Source organism: Canis aureus, chromosome 26 (assembly GCF_053574225.1).
Source record: "Canis aureus isolate CA01 chromosome 26, VMU_Caureus_v.1.0, whole genome shotgun sequence".
NCBI classification, from domain to species: Eukaryota; Metazoa; Chordata; class Mammalia; order Carnivora; family Canidae; genus Canis; species Canis aureus.
Genome location: NC_135636.1, coordinates 12,357,822 through 12,370,000, shown reverse-complemented (window position 1 = coordinate 12,370,000; position 12,179 = coordinate 12,357,822). Strand labels below are relative to the sequence as shown.

At 38.5% G+C, this 12,179-nt stretch overlaps 2 protein-coding genes across 41 annotated transcripts in view; one reads left to right on the top strand and one right to left on the bottom strand.

Moving 5' to 3' along the window:
* MACROD2 (mono-ADP ribosylhydrolase 2) overlaps nt 1-12,179 on the top strand; it is a 1,919,734-nt gene that overhangs the window by 1,734,232 nt on the left and 173,323 nt on the right. For all 4 annotated transcript variants that reach the window (XM_077872168.1, XM_077872167.1, XM_077872166.1 and 1 more), the window contains exon 9: nt 7,371-7,452. In XM_077872168.1, the coding sequence (XP_077728294.1) occupies nt 7,371-7,452 (82 nt within the window). The remainder of the gene's footprint in view (nt 1-7,370; nt 7,453-12,179) is intronic.
* The window catches only part of LOC144297911 (uncharacterized), a 147,887-nt gene that overhangs the window by 134,767 nt on the left and 941 nt on the right, over nt 1-12,179 (bottom strand). For 11 of the 37 annotated variants that reach the window (XR_013364826.1, XR_013364815.1, XR_013364814.1 and 8 more), the window contains one exon: nt 12,033-12,154. The exons of 14 other annotated variants lie outside the window; for them this stretch is intronic. Coding sequence is in view for 8 of the 23 variants with exons in the window: in XM_077872179.1 (XP_077728305.1) it covers nt 12,033-12,080 (48 nt within the window). In the remaining 15 variants the exon portion in view is untranslated. Of the gene's footprint in view, nt 1-8,939; nt 9,163-12,032; nt 12,155-12,179 lie in introns of those variants that run through there. 12 more of the 37 variants (XR_013364829.1, XR_013364833.1, XM_077872179.1 and 9 more) reach the window with 3 other exon arrangements.

Genomic DNA, 12,179 nt, shown 5'->3' with positions numbered 1-12,179 from the left:
ATCCAAGCTTGCATAGTGAAGCTGTTGGATTATCTTTCAGGAGGCCTGAGACTTCACCCCCATTGCCCATCGGGCTGCATTTACACAGGATAACCATCCATCAGTCTTAGTTAAAGCGGTATTTGCATGCACACCAGATCTTTGAATGTTTGTCATTTGTCATTGGGAAGCAAATTACATTCATCAGAATGCATTCATTTTCTCAGTCCCGCTGAACACAGGATAATCTTGGCTGTGTCAGCTGCCCTAGGACTGGTAACCGTGAAAAATGGAGGTCAGCTGTAGATATTCTAAACCTGCTTCACTGTGTAACCCTCTTCAGGGGCAGTGGATATGATGCTGAAAAAGATTAATAGAACTTATGTCATCATGTTTATGGGGCATAAAACCCCCAACTGTGGATTAATGGATATGTTGGTGAGAGAAATACATCTTTACTCCTTTATGCTTTGATGGGTGAGCTACAGTTGGCATCAGTGGAAATATATAGAGGAATGCCTTTGGAAGGTCAGCTTTTAAAGGACTTTTTTGACCTTGAAGTCAATGAAAATAGATTTTTGATTGTTGACCAAGACAACTGCACCAGGAGACTTTCAACCTTTAAAAAGATTCTATTGAAGTATAACATACAGAAAAGTACACAGATCCTAAGTGCGCTGCTTGATGAATTTCACAAGCTGAACACATCCGTGGAACCAGCACCCAGATCAAAATCCCAGCATCTCCCAGGCACTCCCCTTGGTTCCTTTTCACCAACCCTTACCCCAGGGTAATTGCTGTGCTAACTTCTAACACTGTAGATGATTGGTTATTTCTCTAACATTTTTAAATTTTAAAGAAATAGAGTCATCCAGTGTGTACCTTTTCCTTCTGGATTCTTCTACTCAATGTTCTGTTCATTTATATTATTGCATGTGGTTGCAAACTTTCCATTCTTATTCACTTATAATATCCCACTGCATGGATAGATCACAATGATTTATCCATTCTACCATTTTAGGCATTTAAGTCGCTTCCAATTTGGAGATATTACAGATAGTGCTGCTACAAATATTGTGATATGTGTCCTTTCATGAACATATATGTATATTCTGCTAGGCATTTACCTAAAAGTAAAATTGTTGGTTCATAGGATATGCAAAAATTGAGCTAATTTAGTGAACACTGCCAAATAATTTTCCAAACTGGCTGCACCAACTTTTACTCTCCAAAACAGTATATGAAAGTTCTTGGTAATTCACATTTTTGCCAATACCCCATAATGTCTTTTCTTTTAAAATAAAAAAATAAAGATTTTATTTATTTATTCATGAGAAACAGAGAGACAGAGAGGTAGAGACACAGGCAGAGGGAGAAGCAGGCTCCATTCAGGAAGCCCGACGTGGGACTCCATCCCAGGTCTCCAGGATCATGCCCTGGGCCGAAGGTGGCGCTAAACCCCTGAGCCACCCAGGCTGCCCAATGTCTTTTCATTTAAAAAAAAAAAAAAAAAGAAAGAAAAGAAAGAAAAGAAAAAGCTCTTTTAACTTTTATTACATTGTAGTTTATAGGCAGCATTGTTGTTTCTATTCTGAAACTAAGCCCTCTATGAAAACATGAGCCCTGTGTTCAAGGGGCATTGTGCTCAGCATGGTACCGTTGGATAGGATGGCAATTGGTTACAAATTCCTTGTGTCCTTTATATAGCTCCCTTCTTCTTTGCAAAATCACTGTAGGCTTCTCTATAATTCTGTTCTCAGGTCTTCTGGCAAACATAAAGGAAAGTCTACCTCTTAAAAAAGTTCTTTGGTTATGAAACTACATGTACTTGAAATTTATCTGCTGTATACTTATATTTTAGTCAAGTCTATTTGCCTAAGCATGTACTCTGCAAATATTTCCTGTTTTGCCTCAGGACCTGTGCTATGTCCAGGTATTAAAAAAAAATGAGCACCACCCAATTCATCATAGGATTCTAGTTTAAGGCATAATGAGGATTACAGTTAAATTGATAATCCTAGAGGGCACCCGGGTGGCTCAGTTGGTTAAGCCTGCAGTTCATTTTTTTTTTTTTTTAAATTTTATTTATGATAGTCACAGAGAGAGAGAGAGGCAGAGACACAGGCAGAGGGAGAAGCAGGCTCCATGCACCGGGAGCCCGATGTGGGACTCGATCCCGGGTCTCCAGGATCGCGCCCTAGGCCAAAGGCAGGCGCCAAACCGCTGCACCACCCAGGGATCCCAAGCCTGCAGTTCAGATCATGATCTCAGGGTCCTAGGATCGAGCCCCACATTGGGCTCCCTGCTCAAGGAGTCTGCTTCTCCCTCTGCCCCCCTCCCTGCTCTCTCTCTCTCTCTCTCAAATAAATAAATAAAATCTTAAAAAAGAAAATTGTTAATACTAAAAATATTAATGTCACTTTTTGTATTATTTGTAATTATGTTTTGGCCTGGGGACCCATTTGAGTTTACTAACAACTTGTTAGTAAAAAAAAAAAAAAAAAAAGTACACGGAGTTGCTTTAACTGTAAAAGTGTATATGTACACTTTAGGAAGTTCACCAGGAAATTGGGCTGGAGCCAATAGAAATTCGTCTGGAAGGAAGTAATTGGACTTTGAGTAGCCTTGACAGGTTGTACACCTCCAAAAAGGAACACCTGTTATTTTTTTCCCTTCATTGTGTTCCTTTGCATGTCATTCAGTGAATTTTTGTTAAAAATTACATCAGTTGGGGTTTAACCAAAGATTCAGAACCTTGTGAGTGATATGGAATACAGGATGGATTATAGGGATTAGATCTTATACAATCGTGGGAGAAACTGGGGAAGTAAATGTCAAGGGGATAGTCGACACTGAGTAAAGAAAAACCCTTAATCAGGACCCATGAGAGGGAGCTAGTGAGGGAGTATATGGAAGGCCATTGCCTGTGCATCTTCAAGGTCTGGAGTATGTCAGCAGGGCAGGTGGTCCAGAGGTGGCAAAGAGAAAGGTGGAAGCAAAGTTGGGGAGAACAGGGAGAAAGAGGAAACTGTGAGAGCAAACTGGAACCCACATGGGCTAACTGTCATATGCATCTGTCTCCGCCGGCATGGAACCCTAAGGTACCATGCCCTACAGAAGGAGCCGGTGCCTTTGAAGCAGAGCTACATGTGTGTCCAGCCTAGACTCAGAGAACCTGAGATAGGAGGAAGAGCAGCAGCTGGAGAAGCTGTGAGCCCAGCTGCTACCCCTCACCCAGCTGATGAGCAACCCAGCTGATGAGCACCCAGCTGAGGAGCAGATGATGTACCCCACCTGGCCAGAGTCCTACATCCACCTGCCTAGTACAATGGCTGCAGCTGCACTTCTGCCCTCAAAATCTCATGGAAATTTCTCTGTGGCCAACCCTGACACAAAACCTTTCAGAGAAGTGTTATTCCAGCTTAGATAAACTGACATAGTACAAACTCACCACAGAGATAGACAATTGCCGGGATATTAAAAAGAGAGAAAGAAACTATGGACATACTATAATTCAGTTCAATCCTTCTCTATAGAAACATGAAAGCTGGATCCCAGAGAGACAGTGGCTTGTCCAATGTTACAGAGCTAGTGACAGGCCTAGAAACTCAGTCCCATGTGTCTCCATCTGTGTGATATCACAGAACACTGCATGTGAGGTTAAGATATCTGAGATTTTGTCAGTAATTGTTTGGCCTTGAGAAAAAAAAGCATTTATTCTGGATTCAAGTTTTCTTGTGAGAGAATGGCACATGGGCAAGGCCCATGAAATTGGAGGGGCTCAGTTAATATCTGTTACATAAATGAATAAATATAGCCTCTCAAGAACAACCATCTTACAAAATTATCCTATTGCCTAACATAAAAGAAAAATTGAAAATATGCTCCTGAGCTGCAATAGTGGGTCATTCTTATGTATCCTCAGGTAATTTATTTGGGGCTAGAATGAATAACCAGACTCTCTCCTTTGCATATATCAGATTTCCAATCCCTCAGCCATGTGGCAATTAGACTTTCTGTGTTCTTGTCACTCCATTGTGTCTTCTACTTGATCTTGATCCATTCAGTTTGAGCCTTTCAAGAGGGCTCATGTACCAGAAAAGTGAGAATCCAAACAACTGGCACCAGGAAGAAACCAGAAGAATATCAGATTTCTGGCTATGTGTTTCTGTTTTGTTCACAAATCTGCAATTTGGGCAGAGTTCAGTAGGAACAGCTGATTTCTGTTCCATGTGGCATCACCTGGGGTAGCTCAAAAACCAGGAGGTGAAATCATCACGAGGCTACTCCCTTTCAGCTAGGCTATCGGCTATAACTTGAACAAATGGATTCTCGATGTGGTCTATCTGCTTCCTCATGGGATGGAGGTTGGGTACACCCCAAAAAGACCAGACAGAAATTGTATCACCTCTTATGACATGGACTTGAAAACCACATAGTATTTCTGCCAGAGTTACTGGCAATCCTAGATTTAAGAGAAGGAAATAGAGATCCCACTTCTCGATGACAGAAGTATCAACATTACATTTTAAGAGAGTCTGAGGGATGGGGTATCTCATTGCATGCCAGCTTGGAAAATACAATCTACCACAGGCAGTGATCAATAGCCACTATGAGTTTATAAACACAAAGATTGTTGACTAATGGAGCTCTTTTCCAACAATAACCCCAGAGAATAAGTTTATGCAGACATATATGAATACATTCACATGTGCATACATAACGAGTACTTGGCAAATGAGGGTTAATTCTTGGATTCAACTTGCTTCCAAGATATTTTCAGTGTTAAGCCCCAGGGTCAGGCAGGGAAATGGGCCACTCAATTAGTTTAAAATAAAAGTACTTTTCCCCCATCAGCCATCTACTCTCCAGGAAAATAAATCGGACTGCTAAATTTTGGACTCATACCATTTCCATGGTAACAAAGCTGAAAATGCCAAAAGGTGGATTATACTTCTTTGCAATATTTAAGAAATCTGTATTTAGTTTCTACGGTGGTTAAAAGTTCATTTAACAGCAATGAGTAGCATTTCTACCACTAACCCTCCCCCATGCAAACACACATACAGGCAACAGGGGTATTTTTTAAAATACGTAATTTAGGGATCCCTGGGTGGCTCAGCAGTTGAGCATTTGCCTTCGGCTCAGGGCGTGATCCTGGAGTCCCAGGATTGAGTCCCACATCAGGCTCCCTGCATGGAGCCTGCTTCTCCCTCTGCCTGTGTCTCTGCCTCTCTCTCTCTGTGTGTCTCTCATGAATAAATAAATAAAATCTTAAAAATAAAATAAAATACTGTGATTTATACTGCATGACCATAAAAATAGGGGGAAATGAGACTGTCCAGTTTGGTCCCCTTAGACCTGCTTTGAATCAAATTTTCTTGTTTTGGTTTTGATCTCAGGTGATTTTAGAAACAATCTGACCATTTTGAAGCCTGGAGAAGTCAGCCATCATAGGTACAGAAGTAAGAATAATTATGGTGTTAGGAATTACAAATAGTTTAATACAGCCAGAGAGTAGAGTATGTCTAACACAGACCTTATTTTTTGTGTTAGAATTTTAAATTATAGTTTTTCAAATATGTAGAAAACCATAGAAAATATTATGATATTTAGGTACCTACCCCCATAGTTAATAGCTTTTACCCATTCTGCCACATTTCTCTAAAATCTTTTTTTTTTTTTTTGCTGGAGTTCATGTGTGACATTTCTAGTTATGTTTCTGAATATCAGTGCTTATGAATGAATTCTACACTTTTATTATATCTTTGTGCTTTAAAAATTTGTTTAAACCGTATCATAGAGAATATGTTTTTTCTAACTCTTTTCTAGTGCTCAACATTACGATTTTTATCTTTAGCTACAGGCCATAAACACACCATAAGGAGAGCAGAGACGAGCATTCAGTAATGCACCGATAGCTAATCATTTATTCAACTAAATTTATATTTCACCCGAAGAGTGAGTTGATGGTGACAGTTTTTGCATTTGCTGAAAATGTTAATGATATGCAGACAGCACTGGACACCAGAAACTCAAATGAACACAGAGAAAAGAAAATAAGGTTTATTTACCACCCAGTCCTTCCATTTCCGAAGGCCAGATGCTTTCTCTTATAATCCATCCTGTGGGGGGAGGATTACTGGGGCTGCACGGTATTTGGTGATTATATCATCGATGCCCAGCGACGGCCCAGGAGGCAGCCTATCTGGACATGTGCAGGGATCAGGGAGCCACGTCTCTGAGCTTCCAACGGGGAAGCTGAACATCCTTTGAATCAGAGCCGTCCCTGCCCCGCCCCCCCCCCCCCCCCCCCCCCCCCCCCCCCCGCCCCTGTAGATTTTCTCTCCTGCTGGGTACTTTGAACTTGCCTAGTGTGAATCTGTATCCCACAGGCTTGGGAGAGCTGAAAGGCTAAGCGGATGACATCCATTTGGGTTGGTTCATGTCCTGCCACATGCACTCCCCACTTTACTCCCTATTGCCATGAGAAATGCCACACTTGATGTTCTAGTCAATTGCCAGTTGCAGTTTGATAGATCGAGTAATTTTTAACTTTTGATAGATTGTTAAAATAAAGGAACTAAAGGGAAGCTTATTTTCAAGACATGTAATTAAGTCACTGATTTAATATGAGATATACGTGAGCTATCAGATGTACTCCATCTCTCTTCTCTGTTTGCCATACTATATCTGAATGTCTTAAAGAAACACCTTACATAGAGAAGCCCTCTCAAAACAGGAAAAGGGGACTACACGCATATTTTACTTTTGAGGTAACATTTATTCAATAATATCTACGAGATTAAAGTTATACTGACCTCATGTCACTGTCAACTAATTATATTTTATGTCTGTTGCATTTCTGAGTATGTTAAGCTACAAGCAAGTGACTTTGATGCAAATTAAACTGCAAGAAGCTTTTTAGGCCATATTCAAATACTAACAGGCTTGATTAAATTTATTCGTCTAAGAAGGATAGGACAAAGAGCTCTTTGTTTACTGACATAGTTTATTGTCATTCTGCTCTACGCCTCTCATATGGTTGTTTTATAGGACATAAAGTCTAGGTATCCTGTCGGAATCTCCAATCTTAGTTATAGCTTGCTGCAAAGTGGCTTATTGTCATTTATTATTTCTTATTTGATTTATATAAAATCTTTCCACCAAAGAGCCCATAGGCTTATTTACATAAAGAGTGCACACACACCAAGTCACTTGAACTTCACTCAAGTGAAGTTAACTATATACTTATTGTCATATAGTTAGCAATATAGTACCAAAAATCTACAAGTTTTGTTTCTTGCTCCAAAACCATGTTCTAGAATATTTCTCATATTCTGGGATCATCATATTTCCTTTCACTTTGAGTATTTATTGTTTGCCTCTAGGTGGATCGGATCATCTTCTGTGTCTTCTTAGAAGTTGACTTCAAAATCTACAAAAAAAAAATGAGCGAGTTTTTCCCTGCAGGTGAGTAAAGTGATTTGTTTTCTTTGGAATTGAGGATTGGAGTGCAGGCATTGGGTATATTTCTATTTCGTTTCCTATCTTAAAGAAATGTTCCAAATATGATCAGCATACACCAGTAACCCCTGGCAAGTTTTGTCATAATTTTCAAGAACTCAAGGAGGTTACAAGAAATCTGAGCCCTCAACCTCTCTGTCTCAGGAGGTCATCATGTCATTTTGGGGAAGTTGGTTCATTTCTTGAATCTCAAAATCTCTTGAGCATCAAAAGTGAGGGGCTGAACCATTTTAGAATGGCTTCTAAAGACTCTTCTTCTGGCCCTAAATTGCATGCTCTGTGATTGGATCCCCACACATGTAGGTTGTCCAAACCTGTGCCTCCGTCCACCCTGTTCAACACCTTCATTGAAAATTGTGAGGAGCCCATTTATGGTTATAGCCAAAATTCAAACAATTCCTGCACTGTCTCTCTCTTCCCCCCAATTTTCGTGGCCCAAATTGCAATGAAGAAAGCAGCACTTCTGAGGACAATCCGAGAAAAGTGCTTATTCATCCTATTCCACATTTGAGAATGTAGGCAAAATCTCAGAGTTATTAAAGAACTTTGTTTACATTGATTGAATGTGTCATTAGATTTGGTTGGCCTGGTTAATTTGAATATTTCCCCCCATTGTTCCTCTTCTAGGCTTATTTAATACCTAGTTATTTTGATGATACCATTAAAGTCACAGTGATCAAGGTGCTTTTGTCAGCCATGGGAAGAATGGTTTCCATGAAATGTCAAACTACTTTGAGCGTTGTTGATGTCTGCCTTATTGGGAGCTTTCTTTTGAGGTTTCCATAGCCAGGTGAAGTGGCCTTCCCTATGCCCAGTACTCTGGCAGGTGGAAGGGAGGGAGTGGTGCACATTCACTGTCTTGGCAATCTGTAAAAGGCATCCAGTAAGTGTAAATCCAGGATTCCTTGCCCAGAGAGAAGAGTAGGATGCAGGTAGCTGTCAAGAACAGCCACAGAAAACTGCTGGGAATGTTGAACTTTGTGCTAATGTTCAAGGACTAAGTTCCACTGAGTAATGTGAGGTCCTGTTCTCTAGCTTTGTAAGTGAAAAGTGAATCTTTCAAGTGTATTTAATTGGAGCCTTTAGCTACAGTATTTCCCTAACTGGGACATACTGTAAATTCAGAGAGACTCTGCATGTGATGGAGAAGATTGTTATTGTGGTCTTTTTTTTCCTCCTTTTCCTTCTCCCTTCTCTCTCTTTCTCTCTTTTCATTTTTTTTTAATACCCCTTTAAAATTGCTTTAGGCAACTCCATAATTTACAGCATGTAAAGCACCTAGTGACTATTGAGTGAGTAGTTGGTACATGAGCTAAATTTAACAAATTCTTCTCCCCATAATATGATGGCTTTTTTTGTTTCGATCTCTTTATTTCATCCTTTTCCTTTATTTCCTATATAACCACAGTAAGTTGACTATGCCTGCATTTCTGTATTTATTAAGTATTCTTTTTTTGTATTTTTAAGTATTCTTAAAAGAAAATGTTCATTCATGAAAAAAATGTGACTTGCCATGATGTCCAGTGCAAATATTCTCGTCTTGTCAATATCATGGCATATTTCATAAGCTTTCATCATTTTGGGCTTCTTAAGTGTTTAGAAATTATGATGTAACATTCATTCTCATGTCTTCTAAAATAAAAACTTGTTTTCACTCTAGTATATGATAAAAAAAATTGCATAAGTATAACGATTGATATTTAAACAAATTCACCCCATCAGCAGGTATTTTCAGTGCTGCAAAACCAAAAGTCATACTATATATTTATTCTAAATGGAACATTTTTAGTGATCTAGAATGTATTAATAATTATGCAAATAAATGAAAAATTGCTACTGTAAATAAATCCACATGCATCTTAGTACTTGAGCAAATGAAATAATAATAAAATCATCCTGAGTTTCTTATCAAAACTTTGAATCATAGCATGCTCATGAAATTATTTCCAGTGCATATTTATAATGGTAAGCACATTTTTAAACTAAATGTCAAAATTCTCCCAAATTGTTGAGTATTTCCACAACGCTGAAGCATCAGTCATTTGTAAATTCTCAATATGCAATATGAAATAAAGGTGACTTCTAATGGAATGTGTGACTGCCAATATAGATGATATACATTATCTATCCATAATTTGAATTTATGGTTAATTCATATCCATACCATCTTTGATTAGAATATAATTTTTCTGACTTGCCATATATTCCCCTTAGACTGACTGATTCAGATGGCCAACAGATACATGAAAGGATACTCAATAACACTAATCATCAGGGAAATGCAATTTATTTTTTCTAAGATTTCTAAAATTCATTTATTCATGAGAGACACACAGAGAGAGGCAGAGACATAGACGGGGGAGAAGCAGGCTCCCCGCATGGAGCCCGATGCGGGACCCCATCCCTGGACTTGGGATCACACCCTCAGCCAATGCAATAATGATAATTTAGAAAAAAAGTCATTTTCTATTAAACTAAATCTCTATGTTTGGGGGTGTACTAATCCTGTGTCTTAACATTTCATAATCGGGAATCTGAGACAAAATACATAAGAAAACAATACAAACAAGGCAGGAAAGATCACATTAAAGATAAAACATGTGCAAAACCACTACCTACTATTAATGATAGGAATAATAGCTAACCTTTATGGATTGCTTTCTCTCAGCCAAATGCATGGGTGATCTTCAAGCTAACTCTGAGAAAGCAGGCATTATATTAACCCTACTTTTTGATATAGAAAATGATGCATACCTGAGAAAATGAGGCATATGGCTAGGAAGAAGCAGTGCTCTATTTCAAAATTGAGAACAGCATCTGTCATTGCACAAGTGATAATAGGTTCCTTTCCTTAGAGCGGCTCCAGACAAGGATGGATTCAATTTCAAGGATGCATTTGGAGCACCGAGGAAGTCTCATTACTAACTTCATCTGCTTGCTCATCATTGTTCAGAGCTGCCATGCTTCTCTTCCTTCTAATACCTGTAAATGTCCTCATGGAAACTTTCTAATATGATTCAAATTGGTACTTTATCATGGTTCTCAAAATCAAATCCCAAATCATCATCTAGGCTGTGTGGGGTTTTGACCGGCGGGTAAGCAAGAGAATGGTCACTGCAAAACCAAAAGGCCTTACTCATGACCACAAGGGGAGATATAAAAGTGCTTGTAATCATTTGTTAGAGCTGCTATGACAAAACACTACAGACCACCGAGCTCAAACAACTGAAATTAATTTTTTCACAATTCTGGAGGCTAGGAGTACAGCATTTAGGTGTCAACAGGATTGGATCTCTTCTGAGGTCTCTCTTCGTAGCTTATAGATGGTCACCTTCTCTCTGTGTCTTCATGAAGTCTTACCTCTGTGTATGTCTGTGTCCTAATCTCCCTCTCCTTGTGAGGACACCAGTCATCTAGGACTAGAGCCCCCATAATAATCTCATTTAATTTTATCACCTATTTAAAGACCCTGTCTCCTAATACAGTCACATTCTGAGGTACTGGAGGGTAGCATTTCAACAAAATATTTTGAAGGGCACAACTGAACCCCTAACAGAACCCATTGTGAAAATGCATCAACAACCACAAAGAAAAAAAACCAACAACATTGTTTTTTTCCAATAGTTTTATATCTTGTTGTGGGTGAAGCACATTTGACTTTTCCCTTCTAGATGTATTCTTTGGAAGTCTAGTATGGCAGCTTTATGGAATTACCATATACTTTATTTGCAAGTAATTTATAGCTACAGTACACTATTAGATGGCCTACAGCAAATAGTATTTGTACAATTCAACTCCGAGATCTCTTTGTTCTTTACAAAAAAGTTTTCTTTGTATTTTTCAGTATGTAAGATTTATTATGTATATTTTTCATAGATCTGGAATATGGAGATCAGTTATTTTTTTAAAGTCTAAGTTCTAAGAGAGAATTTAGGGATATTAATTTTCCTCATAATAACAATGTCAAATTTATAGTTTTGGAACTATATCAAAGAACCCTTATGTTGGAAATAAGAAATATCATGGTCAGGCCCCTCCCCCACATTAGGGAAAGCCTAGGCTTGTTTACTGCAATGGTTCTCAACTATATTTTTCAGGAAGGAGTATTTCTCCAAAATATTTTTTTTAGTTATATCCTCTGACAAATGGGCATGATATTTTAAAAAAATTTATTTAGATTTGCTCTTTTTAAATCTAACAAAAGAAAAGTATTCATATGACCTCTTCTTCATCTTCTCTTCTCACCAATTTTATAAGCTTTTCTCATCCAACATCAATCATTATCTTTCTGTCCATCAATCAACAAGTAATTTATTATATGCCTAATATATACCCAAGGCTTTGGTCATAGCTGCATTTAAAAATTAGTTCTCATAATATGCCTGAGAGGTAAGTATTATGCACAACAGTTGGAAGACAATATAAGCAAATAATCAAATATAGTGTTGGTATGATCAAAGTACCCAGGAATCCAAATATGTATGAGAACCAAGATGGCTGCAGCAAGTTTAATGAAAAATACGTACTTCAAGATCAGCAGGAGCAGAGAAGTGATGTCAAGTATTCTGTAAGTGCTGTAAGGAGGACAGGCAGTTCAGATGGAAGAATTTGTGAAATAGTAGGATGCTTATCTCCCATTTATGAATTCCTGATTGAGAAATGTTGACACTCAT